We start from the raw sequence: 27,112 nt of genomic DNA, 5'->3' as shown, positions 1-27,112 counted from the left end.
TTAGGAAACCAGGCTAGAAACTGGACGATCATGAGTTCTAGTCCTGCTTTAGGCACAAAGCAAGCTGGGTGACCTTGGGACAGTCATTCTCTCTCAGCCCTAGGAAGCAGGCAAAGGCAAAATATTTCCCAAAAGATTTTTCAAGAAAACAGCAGGGACTTGTCCGTGCAGACACCAGGAGGGGAGAGGGAATCCTATCCCAATGGGACAAAACATTAATAATAAATAATTGTGCATAGAATGAAATTATATCACAAGGAAAGTTTTGTTCACAAGCAAAGTTTCTACAATAAGTCACTATTCCAGAGTTTAAATTCTGTGCTTTTTCTTCTTGCCTTTCCAAGCCAACAGATAATTCACTCATTCTCTTGGTGGCCTTTGGGATTAACATTTCTACCCTTCCTATCTCTTTCCTTGCATCTTTACTCTCCTTCATTTTAAATAATGTATCATTGACAAAGGTAGTTGTTTTGGGATTTTTTTTTAAACAAAACTGTTACTGTCAACATTTTTCCCGTTTCTCCATTTGGAAAACTGTTTAACAACATTAGCCTTTCTAGACATTCAGGTGAAAAGAAACCGTATCTCCTACTTTCTCTCTAATGGTTCTTTGGTCAACTCAAAATTGTGGGGACTGTAGCAGTTAGCAGTGGCACATATAAACTGGGATTAAGAGAAAAAAGAAAATATGTTTCTTGTCGTTATTTTATAAATAGTTCATATCCTTGGTAGTATAGGAAAATTTTAATCCCTATCAATATTTTTTAGATGGAAATAACATATAATCCCTTTCAGTGTGCAAACTAGAATGGATAGAGAAATGTAATGCATTTTCCAAAGCATTTTCTTAGGTCTCAGATTCTTTCCTGCTGCCAGCAAACATATTTCCTCATGGTTATATGGTTGTTCCTGATCTCTTACTGAGAAGAAATGCATTACTTATCTGTCAAAGCACAAAAATGTATGCATTCAATCCAGTTGACATGCATTATGTATTCTTGCACAGTTTGAGTTATTTTGAAGGGAATTAAGATCCCCAACTCCCTCTCTATAGACCCACACATTTTTCTCCACAAAAGATTATTTGTCCTCAATTCAGAAGACAATGGGCCAGGACTCCCTTGACATTGCTGACTTTTTTTTCCTTCAAATTATATTTCAAATGTTACTGGATCTAAATGAAATTCAGATAAAATTAGTTGAATAATATGATCTTCCATTCAGTTTACATTGTGTATCAAACATTTTATGCTTTTGTCAAAGACTGACACAGTTTCAAAGAAAGGCCCATGTATCTTTCAGAATTACAAATAAAGTAGCAAAAATTGGACTTCATCACTGACAAAAGGACATAAATCCAGCAAATCACAGAGTTGCGGAAGGACCAGGCTATTGAGTAGGCAATAATTGTGTAACACAATGTAAACTGAATGGAAGATTATATTCAACTAATTTTATCTGAATTCCATTGGACCCAATAACATTTGAAATATAATTTAAAAGAAAAAGTCACCAATGCCAATGTCAATGTCCTGGCCTGTTGTCTTTTGAATTTAGGACAAATTCGCTAGTTTGAATGAAGTGTGTGGCTTGATGGCAGATGAACGTGAGCAACTGTGAAACAGAGCTGCTAAAAAGAGTATATGCATAAGTAGAAGTGTAGCGGAAGCAAATTTTGCATTTTATTCTGCATTTGTCATATCATATTTCAAAAGCTGGGACCAGTTTTGGGAACTTTGTTTTAGCAAAGATTAAGGGAACCTGAAACATAAACAACATAAGGCAATGAGGATGATCATGAAACAGATACACATACGCATACGCATACACACACACACACACACACACACACAGACATTCTGTGAGCTTCTGAAATTTAAGGGATACTTAAATGATACGTAGCAACTCCTTAAATAACTACAGCTTTGGTACCATCCATCCATTCACTCATTCATCCACCACCCTTCTTATGCTGAAAAAAAAAAATAGTAAACAATTATGGTACTGGTCCCATGGAACGCACACTTAGCCACCCCCTTTCTAGATATCACCTCAAATATATAATCAATAACTTGAGATACACCAAATTTGGGGATGGGATGGCCCTTCTAATCCATCCACACACACAGCCACTTCATGTCTTTGTTTAAAGTATTGAGAGACAATATATCCAGCATTCTTCTCTCATCTGGTGCCTTCCAGATTTAGAAGCTGCCATTTCAATACATCTAGAAGTGCCAGAATGGAGGAAGCCAGTGTAGAGGACTCTTAATTCCAACCCATCATTCATTTAAATGGACATCTGGATGTCAGAAGAAGTAATTAGAGAAGGCAACCAAGACAGGGTGCTTATGTTTGTGCAGCGTTCAATGAATATATAATGTGAAACAGCCTCTATTCATAAGAATTTATGTAGACATAGATTAAAATTTAAAGAAGAAGTGAGCCAAGACAGCAGAGCTTTGAACAAAATCTCTCACAGTGCCCCAGTAATACCATATCATGTTTTTAGGTCAAATTGAATGGGGGTATTGTGAAGAATTTTTAGTTTTAAACAATAGTTCCACCGCAAGCAGAACTTCATAACATAACATAACATAACATAACATAACATAACATAACATAACATAACATAACATAATAAGATACAAGTTGTTCTTTATTTACTGAGAGAGCATGTCATTGTCTATTAGATTATTATTAGATTTGCCCATGGTAGACCACAGCATAAACAAGATGATACTATAGAAAAACAAAAATAAAATTCAAAATATGCTTGATAGGTTAATGAATTGGAGTAAAAGTAATAGAATGGAATTTTAATAGAGACAACCCCAACGTTGTTCATTTAAAAAGAAAGAAATTAAATATACAGGAATAGAATGAAGAAATACCAGGCATGACACTGCGGTAATATATGCAAAAAGAATAAAGAGCCGAATATGAGCGACTGTGAAACAGAGCTGCTAAAAAGAGTATATGCATAAGTAGAAGTGTAGCAGAAGCAAATTTTGCATTTTATTCTGCATTTGTCATACCATATTTCAAAAGCTGGGCCCAGTTTTGGGAACTTTGTTTTAGCAAAGATTCAGAGAAACCTGAAACATAAACAACACAAGGCAATGAGAGTGATCGTGGCACAGAAAAATGAGATTTAGAAGGAGATTTTTTTAAAAAAAACTGACTCTGCTTAGCCTTGATAAAAGCTATTTGAGGGGTATTTTTAGTATTTATTTGATTTGTCAATCGCTTACAAGATACAGGTATAAGAATAAATATAGTTTTGAATACATGAGATAGATACTTATAAGAAAAATAAAAAACAATAGGACAGGGATGGTAGGCACGATTGGTACGCTTATTCACGCCCCCTACAGGCCTCTTAGGAAGGGAGTGAGGTCAATAGTAGACAGTCTAAGATCAAAGTTTTTGGGGTTTGAGGAAGAAACCACAGAGTTTTATGAAGAAATATAAAATGTTAATTTAGATTCCTTCAATGAGCATAGATTTGAACTCAGTGCCCTATGTCTTCTTTTCCAAGTGTGTGACAATGCAAGGGGCGGGTTTATAAATCATTTCAGAAGGTACCACCCTGTAAATGGCTCTCATGGGACAAGAAATGTCAGCGCAGCCTTTGCTTTGCACAATTTGAACAAAATAGCCCTACCTGTTTTGATTTCCTAACTTTTGAACTCCCAGCATTGCAAAATAACCCTTCTAGGAGGTGTTCATCCGTTTTAAGCACTAAAATTGAACACCTTATTCAGGCCTGAATCTTTTGTAGTACGAATCTTTACTCCGATCCATAATGAACTGTCCGTGGTCCTGTTTCCCCTACAGAACTCATGCTGCCTTTTCTTAATTAGATTTCAGCCTGGAAAGAAGAAGATTCCGTGAGATAGTCTTCATTAAATTGGAAGTTCAAGATATTTTGTCAAATGTATCCAAAACACTGACATTTTAGAGGAAAATAAATTAAACAAAGCTGACTTTGAGATGTGAAAGTTCCGGGGCAAATGTTCTCCCTCTGATTATTATTTCTCGAAAAGCAAGGCCCTTTGATGCCTAAGGTAGAAATGCTAAATGGTACAGTGCAAACAAGCATGCACTTCTGTGGAGATAAATATTTATCAATTAATTAAATAACTGACACTTTTTCCCACTGAGCCAGACTGCCTCAGTCAGCTTAATGGTAGATCAAATGTGGGTTATGTTTTACAGACTTCTTAAATGATTAAAAAATAATAATTGAACCACTGAAGGTGAAATAGAATCATCTGAATCTGTCATTAAGCAAAAAAAAAAAAAAAAACTAGAAGAAGTGCACATGATGTACATAAATGCGCTCTCTCTTTCTCTCTCTCTCTCTCTCTCTCTCTCTCTCTCTCTTTCTCTCTCTCTCTCTCTCTTCACAAATAGGAATGAGAAGCAAACATTGTGCAAATACACAGGATGTTTTCATTCCCCTGCTATGGGATTCATCAAAGTAGCTTCTAATAATGGTCTGTTTATTCATTGTGTTTTAGATTTTGCGTGGGGGACAAGTTTTTCCTGAAGAACAACATGATCTTGTGTCAGATGGACTATGAGGAGGGGCAACTGAATGGAAGCTTTGAGCCCCAAGTTCAATAGCAAATCCAGTTTGGCTGAAACACTGTGGAATGGACGTTCAGCCACAACTAGCAGTGAAGGGCGTCTCTCAGCTTGCCTGCAATATTTTTTTAATCCTTGGTCCCCAAAGGACGATTTACATTGTAGTATTTCTTCACACACACACACATACACACACTCACACACATGCATAAATAACACACAGCATTACAATTTTAGATGTACAGTTGTGCCTGCTTAGCTGAGCACTGCATTTGCCTGTATGTTTGTGAGTTGGGAGGGGGGAAGTTGGGGGAAAGCTCTGTACAGTCTGTTTTTCTGTATATAAACTGGAACATTTATTTTATGAAAAATGTAATGCAATTTTATTACAGGTGTGAATTAAAAATTATGAATGTTTCCTGGCCATCCTAAAACACTTTTTTTTTTGTTTATATGGAAAGACAACAATCACTCACAGCTCACCCTAAATTATCCATCTAGAATAAGAGTTGGCAGACAGTAGAGGCAGAACAACTGGAAGCCTTCAGGCAATTTATCAGTCAACCTGCAAAAATTGGTGACTTGCAACTGATTAACAAGAGCAACAAAGATTACACACACTGCCTTTTAAATTATACCGCTGATGTTTTTTTTAAAAAAAACCTTGGAACAATTAGAAGCAAAGTTGAGAGTAGAAGAATGGTGTTCTTCATTCAGATGTGGAACACAAAATAGCTCTGTGGGTTCGGAATTCTTTACTTCTAAATGCTTATATTTTCTTCTCTTTGTTACTCTGGCAAATAAACCACTTTGATCTTTAAGCAAGCATATACTTCATCATAAACTTTGAAACAATACATAATGCCAGCATTAGTAATAATTTATCCCACTGTAATAAGGAATATTATTATCTAATATTAACAAAGGAAAAGAAAATGCATAGAAGGAGCAGAATATCCACCTTATTCCTCCCAAACATCCAGAACAATAGTTCATAGTGGCCTTCTAAATCAGGGGTCCCCAAACTTGGCAACTTTAAGACTTGTGGACTTCAACTCCCAGAATTCTCCAGCCAGCTAGCTGGAGAATTCTGGGAGTTGAAGTCCACAAGTCTTAAAGTTGCCCAAGTTTGGAGACCTCTATTCTAAATTCTGAAAGGGGTGGAACTGCTTTAACCTTGGGGGAGTCAAGAAGGGAGATAGCAAGAGAAGGCCATGTTCAAGGCTGTAATAGTAACACTGCCCATCCAATGTCCTATGATATCTTTCTGCCTGGTCCCCAATTGCTTTTTTTTTTTTTTAAAGGAATTGTGTGAATTGGTTATTCATGAAATCAGCATTCGTGTCGTATATGGAGCTACCCAGAAAAAAAGGTGTGAGCCTTCTGCTTCACCATACAAATTCATGAGCCAGTTAAAATCTGATGGGGAATCCTACTACATTGCCGGGCTTCTAGAGGTTCTTCTTGACTCGGAAATAAGTCATGCCAGGGATAGGATATTCAAAATCTAAACACCATAGATTTAAGCCACCAAGCAATTTTTATATTGTCTCTAGACTATTTGTCTCTTTTTATTAGATTCTCCTCCCAACTCCAACCCCAAACATCAGCAATAAAGAGAGAAGATTTGGAGCACACACATGAACAGTTAAACATTTGGATTTTGGAGCTACGTCCTAGCTCTCTTACAGTCCAGGCAATCATTTGTTAACATCTGTACCACATGAGCTTCCTATGCAAATGCTGTTTCCATTCTATTGTGTTTTGCCTCTTTCAATTTGGAACTGAAATCAGTTGTATTGTACCAGCGCTAATGGTTTTTTAAAACATCATTTTAATGCTTAAGATTTTTTTAACTTCATAGAAGAGAGAGAGAGAAAGAGAGATCATAAAGAATTATGACCTGTTTTTACAGAAGCTGCAACAAAACACCCAGAATTTTACATTTAAAAAATCAGAACAGACTTTATATAAACATGGTCATAAATATATGAGAAAGTTCCGACTAAAGCTTTCTGCTCATTCTTAGGTACAAAATAAAGACATCTTTTTCCAAAAAAGGAATCCAGAATAAAAATGCAATCGTGAATTTTTGTGTGAACACTGCAAATTTGCTTAATAGATACAAGAATTGAAACTCAGAATAATGTGGTTGAATAATAGCTGCAGCTCTGAAGAACAGAGAGCAAAAACCTATTTGATAGTGCTGTACTCATCACTCAGCATAAATATTCATTCAGGGAAATCAGAGCTGGGTAAATGATATTTAGTATTACCAGATAGCCCTTTTTAGTGCTAAAGATAAACCAGCTCTTATTCAGTTTAGTGACCACTAGCATGTAATGTAGTCTTTCAGCTCTTGAATCAGATCCTGCATTCAGAACAAGTGGAAGCTGCCACGGGGATTTTCTGCTTGAGCTTTAATGAATCTGCCTTTAGAGGCAATTTATAGGGGCTGCTAACAGCAGGCAAAACCAACAAAAGAAAACCTTTGCTAACTTTCTCAGGGCTAATTCAAGTGGTCACTAGACTGGAGGGATGAAGTACTCCAGAGAAAGTGAGTGAGGATTTCTAGACTTTATGAAGCTTTGAAAGATATTTAATTTATGTTTTACCAACAAAGAAATAAAGGGAGACTAGTATAGATCTATTTCAAGCTATTTATCTCATCAGCTAGCTGTACCCTTCTGGGATTCAAACCCGGGCCAGAAGGGTATGGCTAGCTGATGAGATAAATAGCTTGAAATAGATCTATACTAGTCTCTTTTTATTTCTTCTTCGATAAAACATAAATTTAGCACAAAAGCAGTTTGCTGCGAAAGCAACTGCTTGCTGGATTGAGGCTGAAAGACAAAAATGGAAGCAGTATGCTCCATCCCATAATGGGGTAGACCAGGTTGCCCTGATAGAGTAGTCTCACTAGAAAAAAAAACACTTTGAAAGTTATCCAAATTTGCCAACTGATTTAAACAAAACATCACTCTTAAAATTATCATGATGGAAAATTGAAAGTCAGGTCATGTTTTAATATATTGAATGTACTGTGTATGCTCTGCCTTTTCACCAAAAATGCCCAAAAGACAACAAAATGTTATAAAAAAAATAATGCAATTTTCATTACTTCTATTAAATCCATTGAAACACAACTAATATATAGTTGAAAACACAGACAATGTGGTATAGTAATTAGTGAGTTGAATTAGGAACAAATCTACTGTAACCACAAAAGGCCATTGATTGGATGACTTTGAGCCAATCAGTGTTTCTTATGTAAACACCTTCTTCACAGGCTTGTTACTGGGATAAATTAGGCAAGGAATCCTTCAAATTTAACCCTGGGGAGAGGGGGGGGAGTGAGAATTTTATTTTATGATGACCCCAATCCTTTCCTAATAAAATGTAGAAACATCTTGGTAGGCATCCCAGTTTAAATATTGAGTAACTATCTGAAGAACTATCTCTTTCCCTCCCTACCAGTTGAAGGACTGTAATGAGAATTGAGCTGATTTTCTTTAATCAGATACCTGGAAATTGCAACTGCCCTAATAAATAGAAATTTCCAGATTCCCAGTATGTTTTGTTGGAATATAAAAAGTTGCATTATTCCATTCAATGATACGTTCACTGATCAGTTATGGATCTCTCTCATCAGGTTGCAGCCAGAATTCTTTGGACTATCTGCCAAATTCCTGGATTCTATCAAATCCTACTGGGTGTAAAGTATGTGTTGTTTCCCTTATCCGCTTACTGGGATTTTTGCAGATTCTTTGTCTATCCTGTAGCCCCTTGGTAAGTTGGAAACTTGTTCTGGATCTGGTTCCTTTGTCGCTATTATGAGACCCTAATTAGGCATTCTTGTTTGGGAAGATAGAATCCACAGGGATCCTATTACTGGTTGCCTATGAAAGAGGGGAATACATCAATCTGCTCACCTCTTTGTGAAAAACAAATGCAGAGCCTTGCCAGACCAAAGCCAGTTTCTCTCTGAGATGTTTTGGAAAATGATGATATAGTTATAATTGATGATGTTTGGCCTTTTCTTAAATTTAGAGAAATTGCAGGAAACCAAAGCTGGGTGACTTGTCCTGAATAATGAAGAAATTGTTCTGCCTGCTTTTCTATCCTCTTATTCCCACCTCCTGGAATATCTTGTGTGTCAAAGCATTCCCTTCATTGGTCAGCCCAGCTCCAGGCAATCTTAACTCTCCTCAATTTATATCTTTCCAAAGAAGTTAATCTAATATGAACCGCAATTTGTTCCCATGCTATTAGCTTCATTTGAATTACAAAAAGCTGCTGCATTTGCAGCTCCACTTAGAGCTGTTCATTTGTAAGCTTTATCCAGCCTCGATGCTGTTAATGATCACTCACTTTGCTGAGAGCGATCCGCAGTCTCTTTGCTTCGACTGTAGCAAGTTACGTATTGCAGAGAAGGATTCACTAATTGGCCGGGTGGTGAAAGATAGTCTGAGAAACTCTTTCAGGGATGCGGGCTACAGAATGAAGATCTGTGCATCTACTGGAAACGGAAGACTCCACCGAATACAAATACAATACCACTCTTCCAGTAATACTGCTGAATAGTAGACAGCCCTTTTCCCTGGTGGCCAATGTATACAGTAAATGTCTTTAGAATGGAAATAAGCAGACATATGGGCACAACATCAAGCATGTCTAATACCCAAACAGATCCTGACGCATTTATATACTACTTCCATACTCCTCATCAACATGTGCATTAGGGTTCGCTGAGATTTATCTACTGCCAAAAGAAGTATCTGCCTTTTTTGCTAACAAACTCTTGTAAGATTGGGAGGGGAAAACAAAGAGGGATATCAAAGACAACATGTGAAAAGCTTCATAGAGATAGAAAGACACACACACACACACACACATACTCACAAATCTCACCTCAGTTCATCCTAGTCTCTGTTCTTAAAATTGTAGGAGGTAAGACAAAGGCATGGAATGGAGGGAGAAGTTTCATACACGTGGAAAAGCTCAAGAAGGAATTGCAAATGTCAATTGTGGTTGAGATAAGCAATAGGACTTAGACTTACATACCACTTCACAGTGCTTTGCAACCCTCTCTAAGCAGCTTACAGAGTCAGCATATTGTCCCCAACAATCTGGGTTCTCATTTTATCAGCCTTGGAAGGATGGAAGGCTGAGTCAACCTTGAGCTGATGAGACTCGAACTGCCGAACTGCTGGGAGCTGGCAGTCAGCAGAAGTAGCCTGGAGTACTGCATTCTAACCACTGCGCCACCATCGCTTTATCTTAAGGCAACAATAAATCTCCAATTTGCTATTAAGTTGTTAACTATACCGAATTCATGGTGAAATTTGTTGTTTTTCTTTTTTTTAAATCAAAAAGAAAATCAATACTTCAGTTATTGTGTAGTGTTCTCATTCACTACTCAATATCCCTGTTCCTGTCAAGACTTTAAAAGCCCATACTAACTATCAGGAATGTGCAGATTGGTCCAATCAGTTTCAAGTCAGTGATTCCATTTGAATTGTCATTTTGACCTGATTCAACTACTTGAATCAATTCAGGGGAATTGATTTAATTGATTTTTCAAAAATCCATTTTTCCCCAAAATTGCTTTTCTAAATCAGTTTGATGATTCAAGAAATATGATACAGTGGGATTATTTGATCTATAGTCATCAATCAAATTCAGAAAGAATCTGATTAAATTATCTTCAAGTCAGATTTACCACATTTAACTTTTACACAGCCCTACAAATTATGTCCAATGTTCACTAGCAAAATCAGTAGAAACTGCATCCAGAAAGACCTTAATAAGACAGTGCTCCTTTTATATTGCATGAATAATGACTTAATCAGTGCTAGTCAAATTGACATCACCAGAACTTAATTTATTTTGTTAGCATTGCAATTTAAATATTGAGAACACATAAGTACTTCCACATTTATTCATCCATGATGTGATGGAGATGACTTCTGAGAACTGAGTACACTGTACATAGAATGCTTATCTGTGAATGAATGCATCATAAAGCAGTGAGGGACCTTTATCTGCCATTTAGCTTTCAAAGACTTAGAAATAGAACTTTTGTATCTAATGCCAGTTTTAGCATAATCCTCTTTAAATGGGACTTTCAAAATATGCTTAACATGCTGCTAAGTTATTATTAAGAGGTAAATGTGACTGAATGAACAAATCCAAGAAATGACAGGGTTGCCACCTAGAGAACCATTTCTTAAATGTGCTTCATTCCTTGTCGGATCACTATAACTATAAGCACAACATTAGGAAATAGTCCATAAGAGCCAACTTCCTACAGAATTCTAAAATTACAAGGAAGAGGTTTATGGGTTGGTGATATCAGATATGGAACTGGATTATAGATTCAGTTGGAACTGACAGAGAATTTTTTTCCTTGTGTACAGAAGAAACATATCTCTTTAAGGAAACAAAGTGAAGATTACTCAAGAAATAGATCAAGGAACTCTGGCCACATAAAAAAAGGCTAGACAGCAGAATACAGCACATATATTATTAAGAAAAAAACTAAGAACAATTTTAAGGTCAATCAGAGTGTGGATCAGTCTCAGAGCTGAGTTAAAATGCTTATATTAAGCGTGAGTTTTCTTGAAAGATGCTTAAAATGCTGGGAGGCTGGTTTGTGCATGGAATTAGTTTTAAATATGTTTAGGATGATGTCAGGAGCTGACTATGAAGTTAATCCACAGATGGCACTACACTAAAATTACACTCTGTATGTATTGCAAAATTTCAAGACAGTGCTGGCAGGGTTCTAAGCGAGATGGTGTATATTAGCACTTTAAACAGAAATTCCTTCAGCCTTTCAGTTGAATGTTTTTGAATAAACAAGAAATTCATCACATGCCCTTTCATAAGTCATCTTGGTCTTCATTTGATGTTCACAATTTTTGAGACATATACATTGATATAATGTAAGCACACCGTACCTGGGCAGTGAAAATCCAGGGGAACTCCATGTTTCGTCTAGGTTTTGCAATGTAATGTTTGGAATTTTTGCATGTAATACCTAAATCAGGTGTGTTCAACCTGTGGCCAACAGATAGTACAAGGCTCTGGACAGCTAATAAGGAGGCCCACAAGGAGGACCCACAATCCAGAAAGAAGAAGTTTGATTCATACAAAAACACACACCCTATTATATATTTTATACATGGCCCAAGACAATTCTTCACTCAATGCAGCCCAAACAAGCCAAAGTTGGACATCCATGATCTAACATAAGACACACATTCAGTTTCCATTATCACCAGCCATAATTATAATTACAAAACACTGGAATACTAAAATACATCATTCATAGGGCCAGTACACCAATAAAGCACTTTGAAAATTATATAATGAACAACTTACTCAAACTTGAGAGCCAACATATAATCTAAATATATCTAATGTTTTAATGCAATAAAGTTGTTCTGCTCCAAAGCTATTCTTTATAAGCAGCTGGTTCACATTTGCTCTTTTTCTGTTTCATACTGTAGCTCCCAATATTTTTTTCACTTTCATCATCATCAACAACAACAGCCTCAGAGGAGTCTCAAGATAAATTCCCTTGATGGACTAAGGAGTTGACTATTTTATTGATAAGCACAGTTGGTGTATGAAGCTGTCTGTTTAGAGTCTCAATATCTCTTTGGCTCAAAAACATATGCAGATATTTTGTTTACTATCACGCAGTGCTATATAAGTTTGGGGGCATAGCTGTACAGACCTTGCCTCCAAGAGCTACACACATACGCAGAGAGAATTGTTTGTTATGAGCTTTACACTTTATAAATGGATACCTGAAATGGAAATACAAGAGTGCTTTGCTGATATTTTTGTACCCAAATCATCACCATCCTGGTTCACCGAAGTTTCTAAGAATAGATGCCAGGTGTGTATGTATGAATATTTAACCTAAATGCAATTTCAGTCCATTTTCAGATCTTTGCACTGAATTTATATGGTAGAAAGAGTGATGACATCTGATGCCAATGAGCCATTTGTGAACTGAGTTTAAATGGCTAGACACAGGATAGACGTACAGCTTGACTTGATCCTGCTGGCCAGACTTAGTTCTATATAATAAAATTCTGCTCTCAAAACCCATATATCAGTGTCAGTTTTCAGTTTCTACTAAATATAGGTGTGATAACCCTGCATCATGAACATAGCCACAGAAGATCACAGATATTAAGGTAAAACAACAAGACAGTTCAGAAGCAAAGCCAAAACCCATGTATCCGCAAGAGTTCTGTGATGAAAGGAATGGAAATTCACTTTCCTGGAAGTCAATTTGGGCAGAACAGGAAAAATCCTTCCTAGTTCTCTTAACAACAGTCTTTCATTGAAGCAAAGCAACCTGGTTGTTGGTGTTGCTGAAAAGGACAGAGAAATCTATGTCAATATGTGACACTTCTGAATAAACTTTGCTTTTCCAGCTTTCAAGATGTATTAGGCAGCCTGTACAGTTTGGATTGGACTTCCCAATGAGGTAATTGGAGTAGGAAGAATTAGTCCCAGCATCAGCTCATAGGCTACCATAATCTACAGAAGCTGCTAAGGTTGATATTGCTTGAAACCCATCATTCCCTTTTCTTGGATCATCTTGTTTCAGTGGGCTTCACTGAGCAAGCCACAAGGAAAATAAGGACATGACTACAATAATATTATCATTCATACCCCCATCCCCTTACACACTTGCATCCTGCTATCTGATGTAAAAATGTAAGTCACAGACTCTGCATAGTGAACCCACACTTATCCCTCTTGCTGCCTGTCCCACAAAAGCCCATAACTTGTTGCTTCATTCATCATTCATTCATTCATTCATTCATTCATTCATATTGCCTAGGAAACTACTTCATTTGCATATCTAGAAAGAAAATGACCCATATCTAGAAAGAAAATGCCAAAACCCTATATTTTTTAACTCAATTAAAAAATATAGATCCAAAAACAAAAGTTAACTTATACTTCTGGTGACATTCATGCAGTTTCCTTTGGAAGTAGTTGGTCATGGTCTTCTTCTTGGACTTGCCAGCACTGCTATTCCAGGTGGTTCCTCCATCTGAATACTAACCAGACCCAATTACTTTAGCTTTTCCAATTCAGTCAAGGTCAGCTAGCTACTGACTCCTAGCTAGACACTGATTTCAAAGCCTAGTTCCATAGGTTGTCAGAACCTTTGACAGAACTTTGCCAATGCTGCTGAGAATCATGCTTCCATGCATATTATGGGCCTAGATCTCAATGACGTAGCAAAGGTCCCCAGGCTACATCACTTTAGAATTCAGGAAACAGCATATCAGAAAACTAGATGCTAATGCACATTTCAAATCCAGCCAAATCTCATTCATCGAACAGGAATCATACAAGCCACTTACCATAGTGCAAACTATATATTGATCTACCATTTTGGTGAGAATTAAATCATCATTGTGGCAGTGATGTTTGATGGGTTTAATATTTCATTTTTGCAGGAAATAACCATCCCCTTTCAAACCAATGGTGATTCTTCAATACCAAACTCATTCTACGATTCAAAGGAAATTGGGGGCCTCCATTCATAAAAGTAAATTGAAGTCAGACTGACTAAATATTTTTAAAAATGAAACCCATCAACATGTTTTTCAAGTTATTAATTTTTTTTAACCTTCATTTAAAGATGGAAGTTAATGAGTAGGTGACCCACTTTATCAGGCAGTAGCAAAGCTGAGCAAATTCCAAAGGATGGCAGAAACCAAACAGAACCTGCATCTGGGAAAACATTCCACATTTAATGGTCATTTGGGAGAGTGAAATAAACTCTATTCCATTTGTATTGGCTTATTTTGGAAAGCACTCTCCCTAGCATGATGCCATTAACCTTCAAACACTTCTGGCACAAACAGTTCCTTTTTTTCTACATCTACAGAGTAATAATAATGGCAGAGATGTGCCACTATCACCACCACTCAATTATTGGCCACATTTCAATATGGCAGGCTGGTCAAGAGCAAATCTATGCAGTTAAGTATACACAGTTAGAGATATTTAGGGAACTAACCTTGTAGAATTGAGGAAAGCAAATCTGATTACAAAGATAGTTACACTAGATTCCAGTTGCCTTTGGATTCAGAACTTAAGAGATAGAGCAGCTCACAAGGAAAATCCAGGGGAACCTAAAGGAATTGTATATTAGTTTTAATATTCCTAGTTCTTCTTATATAATATAGCCAGCCTGTGTGGTTTGACAAATAGGCACTGGACTTAACACTGGGGAGAACCATGTTCAAGCCTAAATATAGCTATGGAAATTGACTGCTAGCTTTAGAGTAGTCATTCACGTATGCATGCTCAACATTACTAGCAGATCTAAACATGAGATATAGATCTTAACATAAACACAAATCATCAAATCACAAGGTTGGAAAGCCCACTGAAATCTAGTCTAATCCCTGCTCAGTGCAAGAATCCAAATTAAGATTGACAAATGGATGTATAACTTCTGCTCCCATTCAGCAAAAGGGAGTTTCCCACAGCCTTTAGTAAGTGGTAGTTCCATTGTCAACCTACCTTTGTCATTAGGAAGTTTTTCATAGTATTAAATTATAACCCGTCTTCTAGTCATGTGAGACCACACTGAGAAAACAGAGGAAAAATCTTGGCTGTTTCTTGTGTGACACATCTTCAGATACTTGAAAAATGTCATTATCCAGTTTCTGTTAAGCTCAGTCACCTTGTCACAAGGGTCAACACAGCAAGCTGATGGAGGCCTGGGGGAGACAAAACAACAAATGACACATGACACATGTGTCATGAAGCAAAAGTCATAGAATACAGATCTGCATCAATAAACATTACATTGCCTCATTTGTATAATGATATCATGAGGCGTTTGTTTTTTCAATATCCTCCCGTCTTGTTATGGACACCACTGACATAATTTCCTCCTGTGGTTTGCCTTCCATTTCCCTGATCATCCCCATTGCCTTTTCTTCCACTTCCTCCAGTTTCTCTAAATCTCTCTTAAAATGTGGTGCCTAGAACTGTATGCGCTCAGTATATTAGATCTATTATTTCCTATTGATGCAGCTTAAAATTGCATTTGACTTTGTAACAGCTATGTCACAGCTGATCAGCCACAATTCCAAAACCTTTTACACATGTGCTATTACTGAGCAAGCATCTTCAATTCTATATTTGTGCTGTTGATTTCTTTTTTTCTAATGGAAGCACTTTTCCCTTTATTAACTTTAGTAATTTTTCATTCAGGTTTTTTTCAGGTTTTTTTTCGTTTCCTGTCACTATCATTTTGAACTTACTTACTTAATTACTTACTTACTTACTCTGACATATGTAGCCACCCTTATTGTAAGAACAATCCTGGGCAATCCAAAGTAGGCATAATAGAAACCCTCAAACAATAAAATAAAAAACTGTAAATCTTTAAAAACTCACAGCAGCCCAAGGCAATACTGTCCCATACAGCTCTTGTCCCAGCTCTTTAAGCCTTTCAGAAGCATAAAAGGTGAGGGCCTACCAGATTTCTGGGAGGGGAAGGGTATTCCACTGGAAAGGGCAGCTCCAGAGAAGGCATGCTGCCTGGGTTCTGCGAGATGACAACATTTAAAGGAGAAGACCTGGTGTGGACCCATCTTCTATCTGACCTGGCAGAATGGACAGATACCTGAAGAAGAGGCTATCCTGCAAGTAGTCTGGTCTCATACCATGTAGGGTTTTAATCAGCACTTTGACAAAATAGGGAGCATTCAGAACTGTGCATGCTGCTACATTCCACATTGGTTCTAGTTTCCAGGTAATCTTGTAGAAAGCATTGCAGTAATCCAAAATGAACAGAACATGAGTAATTGTGAGTGAGGCCTCCTGGTTCAGGAACAGCCACAACTGGCACATGAGATGGATCTGTGCAAAGCCTTCCTAGTCACAGCCCAGAGAAACCCCAAATTGTGCACCAGTTCTGTCCACTCTCTGTTTCTATTCACATCAGAGGTAAGTAGTGAAACCAGTTAAAAGCCTGACTATAAAAAGGCAGGGGAAAGGCCTTGGGATCTGGTACTTTCCTAGATTTCTGATGTGAAAAGTCTTAGTAACCAGAATCAGGCCTGGGCTCCCAGTTGTCAATCACTATTAAAAACCATTATTGTTCTAATCATCCTAAAGAAGGAATCTTATATACCCACAACTAAATGGCACCAGACCTTAGGCCCTTTTATGTTAGTAAATAGGAATAGCACTTTTCAACTTCTATCTTGGCAAAGGCTGTAAACACAATTCCTTTGCAGTTTGCTATCTAAAGCCCATCTAAAATGCTTATTCTAAGTGCTAGGAAGTCAGATGGGCTTCAGGTGTTATAGTGGCAATGAATTTAAAAGGTGATAAAATTGACGCATATCACATTTATAATCAAACGGAAGGTGTGTGTTTTTTTCCCCTTTAGACAGTTCAGTATTCAGCACAAACTGATCTATCACTACATCTTGATTACATGAGGAGCAAACTATAAAATCTTGCTAAAAGTAGGGTGTGGGTTTTTTTAGAAAATTTTGCATACTTGGGAACATTTGACTTTTATACCTGATAAGTTCACCTTTTCTTTTCTGAAACTCTACTACTGCTCCACATATTCCTGCCTGTTAGCCTCCCAACTGATGGGACTATCTCATGTCTTTGATAAAAATGGTGCAAAAGTTTCCCTTTTATCATCTACATTAGAGGCCCATTCTATATAATTCTTTTTTATAACAAAAACAAAGACAAACAAATAACACCATCTTTCTGTTCAACAATATGTCGGTTGGGTACATATATCTTGTGTGCATAATAACATTATCATACATATCTTACTTGTTTATGTTTATGATCATTCTAATCAGTATTTTACATCGCATTTGTCAATTATATTATCATTGACATTGCATATATTTCATATTCATTTTCTTACTCTATCTAACTCAATCATTTATCAATTATGATAAATACTTTTATTATATATTATATATATATAAGGTATATTTATGTATACTTTTATTATATATTTCAATTTCTTACTCTTCTGTCCAGCCATTCGTAAAATAGATTCCAAATTTTATAATAATCTTTTTCTTCTTGTTCATTAGAGGCCCATTCTAATCTAGAACCACATTTGGTCTAGGATTGATCAGATGGGAGCCAGACAATAAACTGGGAGATGGGAGGAGAACAAAAACTGAACATGATGTCTTTTCATCATATTGAATTAAAAGTAAATATTGTTAATATAATTATCCTCCAAACATGCATTTAACTTTTCCTCCTTCAGCAATTAAAAACTACTTTAGAAACAGGCTCTGAAATCCTATACAGCCATATCTGCCTGAGGTTTGTGGGGCTGAATGCCTCCTAGAGCTGCTGACGCCACCTATCCTATTATCTGTAACAGTACTTGTCCTCTGGAAGGAGGTTCTCCATGAGATGAAAATGGCTCCCACCCTGCTGGTACTCCAGAGGGCCATACAGACCTGACTGTTCTCCCAGGTCTTGAGTGAAGGTGGTTGGGACACCATTTGTTGATGCATGTTGTTGGTGGGGTGGTTTACTAGATTTGCAAACTTATTCTTCTTTTTCTTTGTTCTAGTTTAGTTTTGTTGTCTGCTGTTTACTATTGTGTAATTTTCATAATGTTTAGTAATAAAACAGAAAATGAAAGATATACAGTAGAGATTAAGAGTCAGACCTGATATAATGGATCCACTTGTACCCTATGAGAGTAAGGACAGAAGTGTGCCACTCAATCTTGCAGCAAGGTATTCCCTATCAATTCAGCAACAGCATAAAAAGAAAGAATATTTAGTGATGCACAGTAATGAATTTTGAACAGTTGCTCTGTTGTTCTGCAAGAATTAACCTCACTGTTTATAAATAGCATTGTTTCAAAAACAGTTGGCATCACAACAGCATCTTAAAACTTTGACCACTGATCCCACTATTCTCAGCTGAGCACTTTGTCTCCCTCCTTTAATCCTTTCATCCAATCTCCTCTAAGTGCTTTCCCTTCCCCCAGTTTGAGTTGGTAAAATAAAAAAGGAAGAGGAATCTCCATAAAAAATGCTTCACTTTAAATGTCTCAATTCTTTGTGAACTCACATGAGGTTTAGCCTAGATAGCTTCTTTCTATCGTTGCTTTAAATTTTGCTTCTGGATGCAATGATTATTTTAAAATAATACTGCTGTTAAAGATTTCCCTAGAAAAAAAGAAAAAATGTTAGAAGAGAAGCAATTCTAAAGTGACTGAGTATAGCTGGTCAAAGGCAAACAAAACAGCATGAAATTTGGCGGTGGAAATCCTGTATACAGTGAATGAACCATCTGCACATTCACAGTAAGGACATTAAGAATGGCTGCTTCTGCCATTCCAGATGCTTTCCAGCAAACCATTCACATGAACTGAGAGCTGCAGCTGACTGTGGGAGTATTATCATCCTTGGGCAATCTTTGTTGTATTCTGTGGATGCTTTGTGGGTCTCAGAAAATAGATAGCTACCATCTGTTTCAAGAAGACAAAAAAATTGGAGGGCTATAGTACAGTCAACAAAATGGAGCCCAATGCATCAGCAGCAAACTTTCCAAAAGAGAAACAAAAGAGCTTTTTCAATATTAAATAATTCCCATTTTTAGAGGCCTCTAATTGGTTCAAAACAGTTTGAAATGTGCAGAACAAATCTTCAAAACTCAATTAACATTAGAGCTACAACTCTTAAGAGAGGCTTCCCTTGGATTAATAGCAATTGTTCGCCTCTCTTTTTCTCGCCCTTTCTAGCTTTCTAAAATATTTTTAAACTACCCTTCTTTCAGACAAATTCCAGATTCAATTGGAAATTTATATTCATGTAAGCTTTTGGGGACTTGGGTCTATTTGATCAGATATGAGAATGCTTTTTTGAGTAGCAGATATGAATACTCTTGGAAAACCAAGAAATTGGAGAATGTTAACTTCTCTGATTATATGGGAATAAAATCTTTCTTGTTTGATTTGTTTATAAATCAGACTTCCCTGTTCTTCAGTGATGCCTCAAGAATGACATTTTGTTGTTACTTCACTTGGCATTTGGAGGCCTCTGTCTCTGAGGATAGATGTTCCTAATTATGTTGACAGACCTTGTCTCTTCAATAAATATTTCTAGTCTGCTGTTAAAACCATCATAGCTATGTTGCTTCGCTATATCTTATTGGTCCTGAAATCATTCTGGAACAGGTCTAATCTGCTAACTATATGCTGGCTATTCCTTTGACAGATACCATATGGCATTTTTTATATGAAGAGGGAAACATCTAAGTAATCATCCTTTGGATTTTATCAAAAGGTTTCCTATTTAGATCATTTCCTGTAACAAAATAAAAATAAAATACTTTCTATATGCACGGTAGAAATGAGAAACTTGAAATGAAACTGTAATAGCAACACAACCTGTTCAAATCTTAACACAAGTGCACAGGGGGCTGTCCTTTCCTCATCATTAATGCTATATAGCTCAAAGTGTGGTAACATTTTTAGTAGCATCTAAATGGTAGCGGAGTGAGTTTCTTGCTGCAACTATAAAAAGCAAGTAGGGAATTTTATTAGTGGGTTGGTTGCTAACTTGTTTTTAATTTTAAGAAGCACGACAAAAACATCATTGTCCTGTAATATAAAAGGACTCTCCTGCTTTACAGCAAATTAAATATAAAGTTAATTCTTTACAGGCATTTACACCCATGTATACAAGAGACACATTTTTTTCAATTCCCATTTAACTTCTGGAGATTTGCCTAACTATGCTTACTACCTCTGCAGACAGATTTATTTTAAAGGAAGCTTCTTCCTCATGTAAAACAAGCAAACCAACAAGCCAAAAACAAAGTACGGAAAGAATTATATACTGTGGTCAGAATAAAGTGCAGTGCAGTGCAGTGGAATAAATAGGATAGGGTAGGGTAGGGTAGGGTAGGGTAGGGTAGAGTAAGGTAGTGTAGAATAGAATAGAATAGAATAGAATAGAATAGAATAGCTTTATTGGCCAAGTGTGATTGGACACACAAGGAATTTGTTCCTGGTGCATAAGTTTTCAGTGTGCCTACAAATAACAAAGTGATAAATCATAGATCATAAATCATAAGATACTATCATAAATCATAAGATGGAGCAACAATTGAGAAATCATAATATACCATAGGAGAAGGCAGTGGGAAAGATGAGAGGTAAGAAAGATGAGAAGATGAGAAGATAACAAGGATAAAAGCTATACAATGTACTACATGGGTAAATATCTTTAGCCGGGAGACAGTGCTATAGCAGTTAAGTATTTAGCAGAGCGATGGTATGGTGGAAGAAACTATCTTTGTATCTAGATGTTTTGGCATGCAATGCTCTATAGCAGCATCTCGAGGGGAGAAGTCAAAACAGTTTATGTCCATAATGGGAGACTCTGTAAAAAGACCATGTCTATCCTGATGACAAACAATTCAGTAATTCAGAAAAGTCAAAGTGTTCTTTTTTTGAACCTGGCGAAAGAAGTGTGCAACCTGAGCCTTTTTTCAGCTCTCCAAAGATATAGAGGATGAGTCAATCATACTATGAGTCAGTGATGCAGCAGTTCTGGCAAAGAGATGGGCGGGTGGGTTGCAAACCCATCCATTTCCAAACTCATCTCAGCTGCTCCACACCTGGACAGTTGACCACTTAATGTTTTCTCACACACACTTTATGACATCGACTGAATTTAATGACTCCACAGCAAACAAAAAGCATTCAGTTTAATCCTGAGGATAGAAGTGTATGAAGTACAATCTGGACAGGATCCTGAATGATACATCTGTGCCTTCTGCACTAAACTGGATTAAACCAGCCAGAGCAATTGCATCTTGTCTTCATAATGCAAGTTAAGGACAACCACATTCTCTGAAACAATTAATCTTCTCCCCACCCACAAGCAAAATAATAAAAAAAAGAACCCTTCCAAACTGTCTGTTGGCAGCTTACCTGGCCAGTGCAATAAGTACATGACAGATCCTACATGCAGAATGCCAAGTGTTTTATACTGGAATTGAATTTTTCCAACAAATGTTTTTTTTTTTTACATAGCGCAAAAAAAATCCAGGCAAAATAGGCTTTAATGCACAATCACAGCACTGATGTTGCACAGTAGATTATAGCATTGTAGGATGGAAAAGCATTCAGTACTTCTATGCCAATTTGTCTTCAAGTCAATATTGCCACATTTCTATCAAATATCTTCTGATAGGTATCATCTATTCATTTCACTTGCAAAGAACAGAAAATAGTTTTTTAAACGCATAGAAATTTACTACTTTTAGACCTAAGTATAATGATTCATAACTACAAACCTTGTTCTTCTGATCTAGAAATCCTTTCTTTATGGCCCACACAGTTATGAGAGGGGGAAGTATGTACAATAAAACACATTGTCAAATGTTGATTCTTTATTTGTGAAAGGAGATTGTGGTTATGTTTATACCAATCAAATCCCATACACTAAGGTAGCTCTCTCATCCAGCTCCTCTTAGCATGGTTGTAAGCAGACTTTGAATAAATATGTATGCATGTATGGTGCTTTCAAATTGCATCACAGAGTTCTCAAGGGGACTGATTATATGAGAACTATATAATAATATAACAGTGAAATGTCAAACATTTTTGGCATGTTTGCTAAATAGTTTCTATATAACACTACTTACTTTTGAAAAGAAGATGTTGGAACTACAATCATGTATTCCTTCATGGGCAAAACCCTTATATGGTGCAAGATTCCTTCTCATCTTCCATGCTGTTCAGTATCTTCACAAAATTGTTCTGGAAACTCATTCAGACTCCAAAAGAGTCATCATTACATACAGCTAACTCTCACAATGATTACATGAATGATTCCAGGGATTCACTCCTAGCATGTGAATTTTCTTTAAAACAGCAATAGGGGAGATTAGTTTCCTTTCTCAAATCTAGTTCAGGAAAGTATTTAAATGAATTAAAATGAGAAGAAGAATAGGATCATAAAGTATCCTAAATTACACTACTTCCGTTTGGTTGGTATTTTTTTTTTTTTTTGGCCTCAGCTGAAGGACATTTTCAGAAGGGGAAGTTGGAATTTAGAAAATATAAGATATCAAAACCAACAGGTGATGGAAATATAAATGATTATCTACTGAATCTCAGCAGTGTGGGGGGAACAGCACAATTGCTAAGACAGAGAGAGATTTGATGTTTCATCTCTTGGATCAACCAGTCCTCAGAAGTGTCCTATTTAACTGGCAAATTTATTTGGCTCTCTAAGGAAGTCCATGTTTTGAGAAGCATTGAGCCAAAATTGTGACAAGCAAGCAAGCCTCCAAGGCTGTGAAAAGTGTAAATGTGGAGTAAATAAGGTAATGTTTCTAGCTGTAGTAATAAGAAGTCAAAGCTATTGATTCTATTAATGACAATATGATTGGGGCATCTCCAGTTACCTGTGATGTAGGTTAAAGCTTGATTAGTTTTATAATACATAAATAAATACAGTACTGACAGAACAATAGATGTCCTATTATAAGCAGATTTCTTAGTTCCTTTTCAACAAGTATATTATTTAACAAAATACTTTCCTCCAAATTAGCATTCAGGGTCTGACATAAATCCTTAAGACACTGAAATTTAATTGATGTTGGAGGAAGGTGTTTTGTATTTAATTTCTTTTGTTTCTCTCGTTTTTGACAATCTTACAACTTCATTTGTCATCAAATTGGTTTGGTTTTACCCTGCTACTGGTACTGAAATGGCTTCCCTCTGTAACACACATTGTAATGTAATTGTTACACACTATAGTATATTTGGTAATTTGCCTCATAATATATTTTAACATATCCACAATGAAATTGTAGAAGGAATCAGCAATTGCATGATGCTGCAAGTGACTTCTTTCTATACTCTCATTTTGACTTTCACAGTGAGATTTTCCTAGGTAATGTTCCATTTAATGCTTATGTTTCTATCTTTCAATTGAATAGGTTTTACAAAGAATATTTAGACCAGTCCCACTCCCTAAAAATCAGCATACTAGATTTCAGATTTAAATTCTGAATTATTGTGTGAAGACACTTAAGAACATATGCTTAATATTATTATGTTTGAATAATCTTTCATATCTAACTTAATTTGAAGGAGGGGAAGGTTGATTTTATCTGCAAAGACCACTGGCCAATGCAGGAGTGTGCAATCAAGTTTGACAGGATATAAATACTCAATATAGACATTGGAAATATTATACATTGCAACTTAATACTGCTGTCTTAATTTTCAAGGTCTTGGAAGATATCAATATTTCTGAATATTTTCAACTTTGCATCACTTAAGTTAGAATATGGAGAAAAATGGATCCTTGTACAATAATAATGAATCTCTATATTAGATAAGTGATAGATTAGGCACAGCTGATGTCTGTGTAATGATGGAAACATCAAAAATGTTTTATACTGAGTCATTTCACTGGACCATTAGTAGAAGTATTTATAGCAGTATTTTTATTTGGTATACACTTTATGTAAATTCAATATGAAATCAAGAACAATCCTATAAGTTAAATTGGGCCTAAAAAGAATAACTAAGTAGGTATCTTTTATCCAAGGACCTTTTGTGGCTAAAGAACTAGAGGATGAATCTCCCAAATCATAGTCTGATATCTAAATCACTGTACCACATTGGAATAGAACTCGTTCAGAACAAGACTGGCTGATACTTGATAAGACCACACTTGGAATATTGCATCCAGTTTGAGTCACTATAATATAAAAAAGATGTTGAGATTCTAGAAAGAGCGCAGAGAAAAGCAACAAAGATGCTTAGAGGACTGGAGGTTAAAATAGATGAAGAACGTTTGCAGGAACTGGGTATGTCTAGTCTAATGAACAGAAGGACTAGGGATGACAGGATAGCACTGTTCCAATATTTGAAGGGCTACCACAAAGAAGATGGGGTCAACCTATTTTCCAAAGCAACAGAAGGCAAGACAAGAAAAAATGAATGGCAACTAATCAAAGAGAGAAACAACCTAGAACTAAGGAGAAACGTCCTAACAATGAGAACAATTGACGTCTTCAGAAGTTGTGAGTGCTTCATCACTGAAGGTTTTCAAGAAGAAATGTTCAAGAATCCATTTGTTCAAAATAGTATAGAACAGGGAGCAGGGATAGAAGAACCACAAGGTCCCTTTCAACTCATTCATTTATTCATTCATTCATTCATTAAACATATACACTACCCATCTTTCTGTTACAGGAAATCTGAGGAGGAGGGAAGCTTAGAGCATAATAAAATCAAGAATAATTTGAAACAATAAAAAATTAAGAAAGATTAAATAACAACATTTTATGATTAAGAGACAGCTACCCAACTTTATTTGGTGCACAGCTACAGTAGAATTACAGTTTTAGTGAACTGTATTACCATTTAATAGTGAATTGAATAATTTTTTTCCAAAAGTTCTGGAAAGTAACAGATTGCCTTCTATGCTGGGATGTTAGTGCCAGGTCTAACTGAGGTAGACCTTGGCCTGTTTTTTTCAGGCCAAGCAAAGACCACAGTCCTCAAAGTATAGTTTTTATGTTGAAGTCTCCCACTTATTCCTGGGCAGCATAAGACTCAGCATAAGCCACCATATCCAATTGCATTTTACTTATATATAATCAGCATATTTAGTAATTTTCCCTTCTGAATGACACTACAAATTGCCACTCCACTGTAAGTTTTGCTTCTGCTCAATGCCTTAAACATGCCATTACCTCTGCTTCAGTTTCAGAATACAAGAAACTGGCTCCCATCAAGCAGATTTTTTCATTTGTACTTGGACATAGACTTTCATGTCATATTATGTGTTACCGAAAGTACCTGAGATGCCAGGAATTAAATCTGAGTTTTCCTATAGCACTGAAAAGAATGTGATCTGTCTTTTAGTTCATGTTCCTAGGTGCCCTATCACATTTTCCACTATCCCAGTCACATGTTAAAATGCACAGCATCCCCAAGATCAATCTTGTAAGTACATTGGGCTTAGACAGAAGAACTGGCTCTAAGACTTATCGAAAAGTCATCTGTTGCTAAGGGAGGATTATAGCCTGAGACTTCCTACTCCTAATCTAACTTCTCTCTGGAGCACAAAGAAATGGGAGAAGTGAGGAATTTGGATTAAGTCATTATTTCTTGCACCTATAGTGAATTAAAGTATAGAGAAGATGTCCAGGATGCAAACTAGCACCTTTTCATCAAGATCCTTGATTTATATACAGCTCACTCAACCTTACCTGCTGAAAAGCTACAAGCTACATGATCCACCACTGTAAACAAGATCATTCTGAAATTTCAGGGTCTAATCTATTAATTTGAAGAAAAAAAAAACAAATTTTAAAGGATTATGGAGAATGACTGATTTAAAGCATCATAAAACAACTGATTCAATATATGTAGGAGTGGGCTTCAAAATTTTTAGCAAAGGGCTCTTTGCCTGGTTGCTGGGTAGACATGGCCATGTTGGGCATGGCCTAGTCAGCCTCCTGCACCATGGTGGGAGGGGTTATTTTTGCCCTCCCCGGGCTCCAGAGGCTTTCCTCAAGCTTCTAGGAGGACGAAAACTGCCTCCCGGGGCTCTGGAGGCTCTCTGAAAGCCAAAAACGGGCCCATTTCTGGCCTTCCCAATCTTCTGGGAGGTCCGTATTTCACCGTTCTCAGGCCTCCGCACATTCTCTGCACTTACTTGCATCCAAAATGGGCAATGTGGGGACTCCTGGGTGAGGAGCAGAGGTGGTATTCAGCAGGTTCTGACCAGTTCTGGAGAACTGGTAGCGGAAATTTTGAGAAGTTCGGAGAACCAGCAAATATCACCTCTGACTGGAGATTTTACAGTATCCTTCCCCTGCCATGCCCACCAAGCCACGCCCACAGAACCAGTAGTAAAAAAAAATGAATCCCACCACTGGTGGGGAAGGGTGGGTGGGGCCAGCCAGGAGTGGGATTTGGGGATTCCCCAAACTGCACAGAATCTTAGCTAGGGGCTCTCCTGAACCCCTGAGAACCCCCAGAAGCTCACCCCTGAATATACTGTATTTATCATTTTTGTACCAGGGTATATTTCCATTCAAGGATTGAAATAACTAGAATTGTTCTAAAATATTTGATTGGGGTATGTGTGAGGGCTTCCAGGTCCTCTTTTCACTTCAGGCTTGCAAGTTTATTTTATTTATTTGTTTGTTTATTTATTTATTTATTTTGTCAAGCGATTATAAGATAACAGGCATATGTATAAACATAGTTATGAATACATGAAATGGATATATATAAGAAAAATAAAAAGAAACAATAGGACAGGGATGATAGGCACATTGGTGAGCTTATGCACACCCCCTATAGACCTCTTAGGAAAGGGGTGAGGTCAATAGGAGTTCTGCATTTTTAAGCAAATCAACTTGTTCTTCACTGTGTGGATGAAAATAGAATTAGCCTGGT

General features: G+C 36.7%; 1 protein-coding gene across 3 annotated transcripts in view; it reads left to right on the top strand.

Moving 5' to 3' along the window:
* LMO1 (LIM domain only 1) overlaps nt 1–5,010 on the top strand; it is a 124,576-nt gene extending 119,566 nt beyond the window's left edge. For all 3 annotated transcript variants that reach the window (XM_087921057.1, XM_087921058.1, XM_026706462.2), the window contains exon 4: nt 4,527–5,010. In XM_087921057.1, coding sequence (XP_087777183.1) covers nt 4,527–4,632 — 106 coding nt within the window. In that variant the 3' untranslated portion in view covers nt 4,633–5,010. The remainder of the gene's footprint in view (nt 1–4,526) is intronic.
* The last annotated feature ends 22,102 nt before the right edge of the window (nt 5,011–27,112 follow it).

Source organism: Pseudonaja textilis, chromosome 1, assembly GCF_049901715.1.
Source record: "Pseudonaja textilis isolate UNSWEBS1 chromosome 1, rPseTex1.2, whole genome shotgun sequence".
NCBI classification, from domain to species: Eukaryota; Metazoa; Chordata; class Lepidosauria; order Squamata; family Elapidae; genus Pseudonaja; species Pseudonaja textilis.
This window is presented reverse-complemented; position numbering and strand designations above follow the sequence as displayed.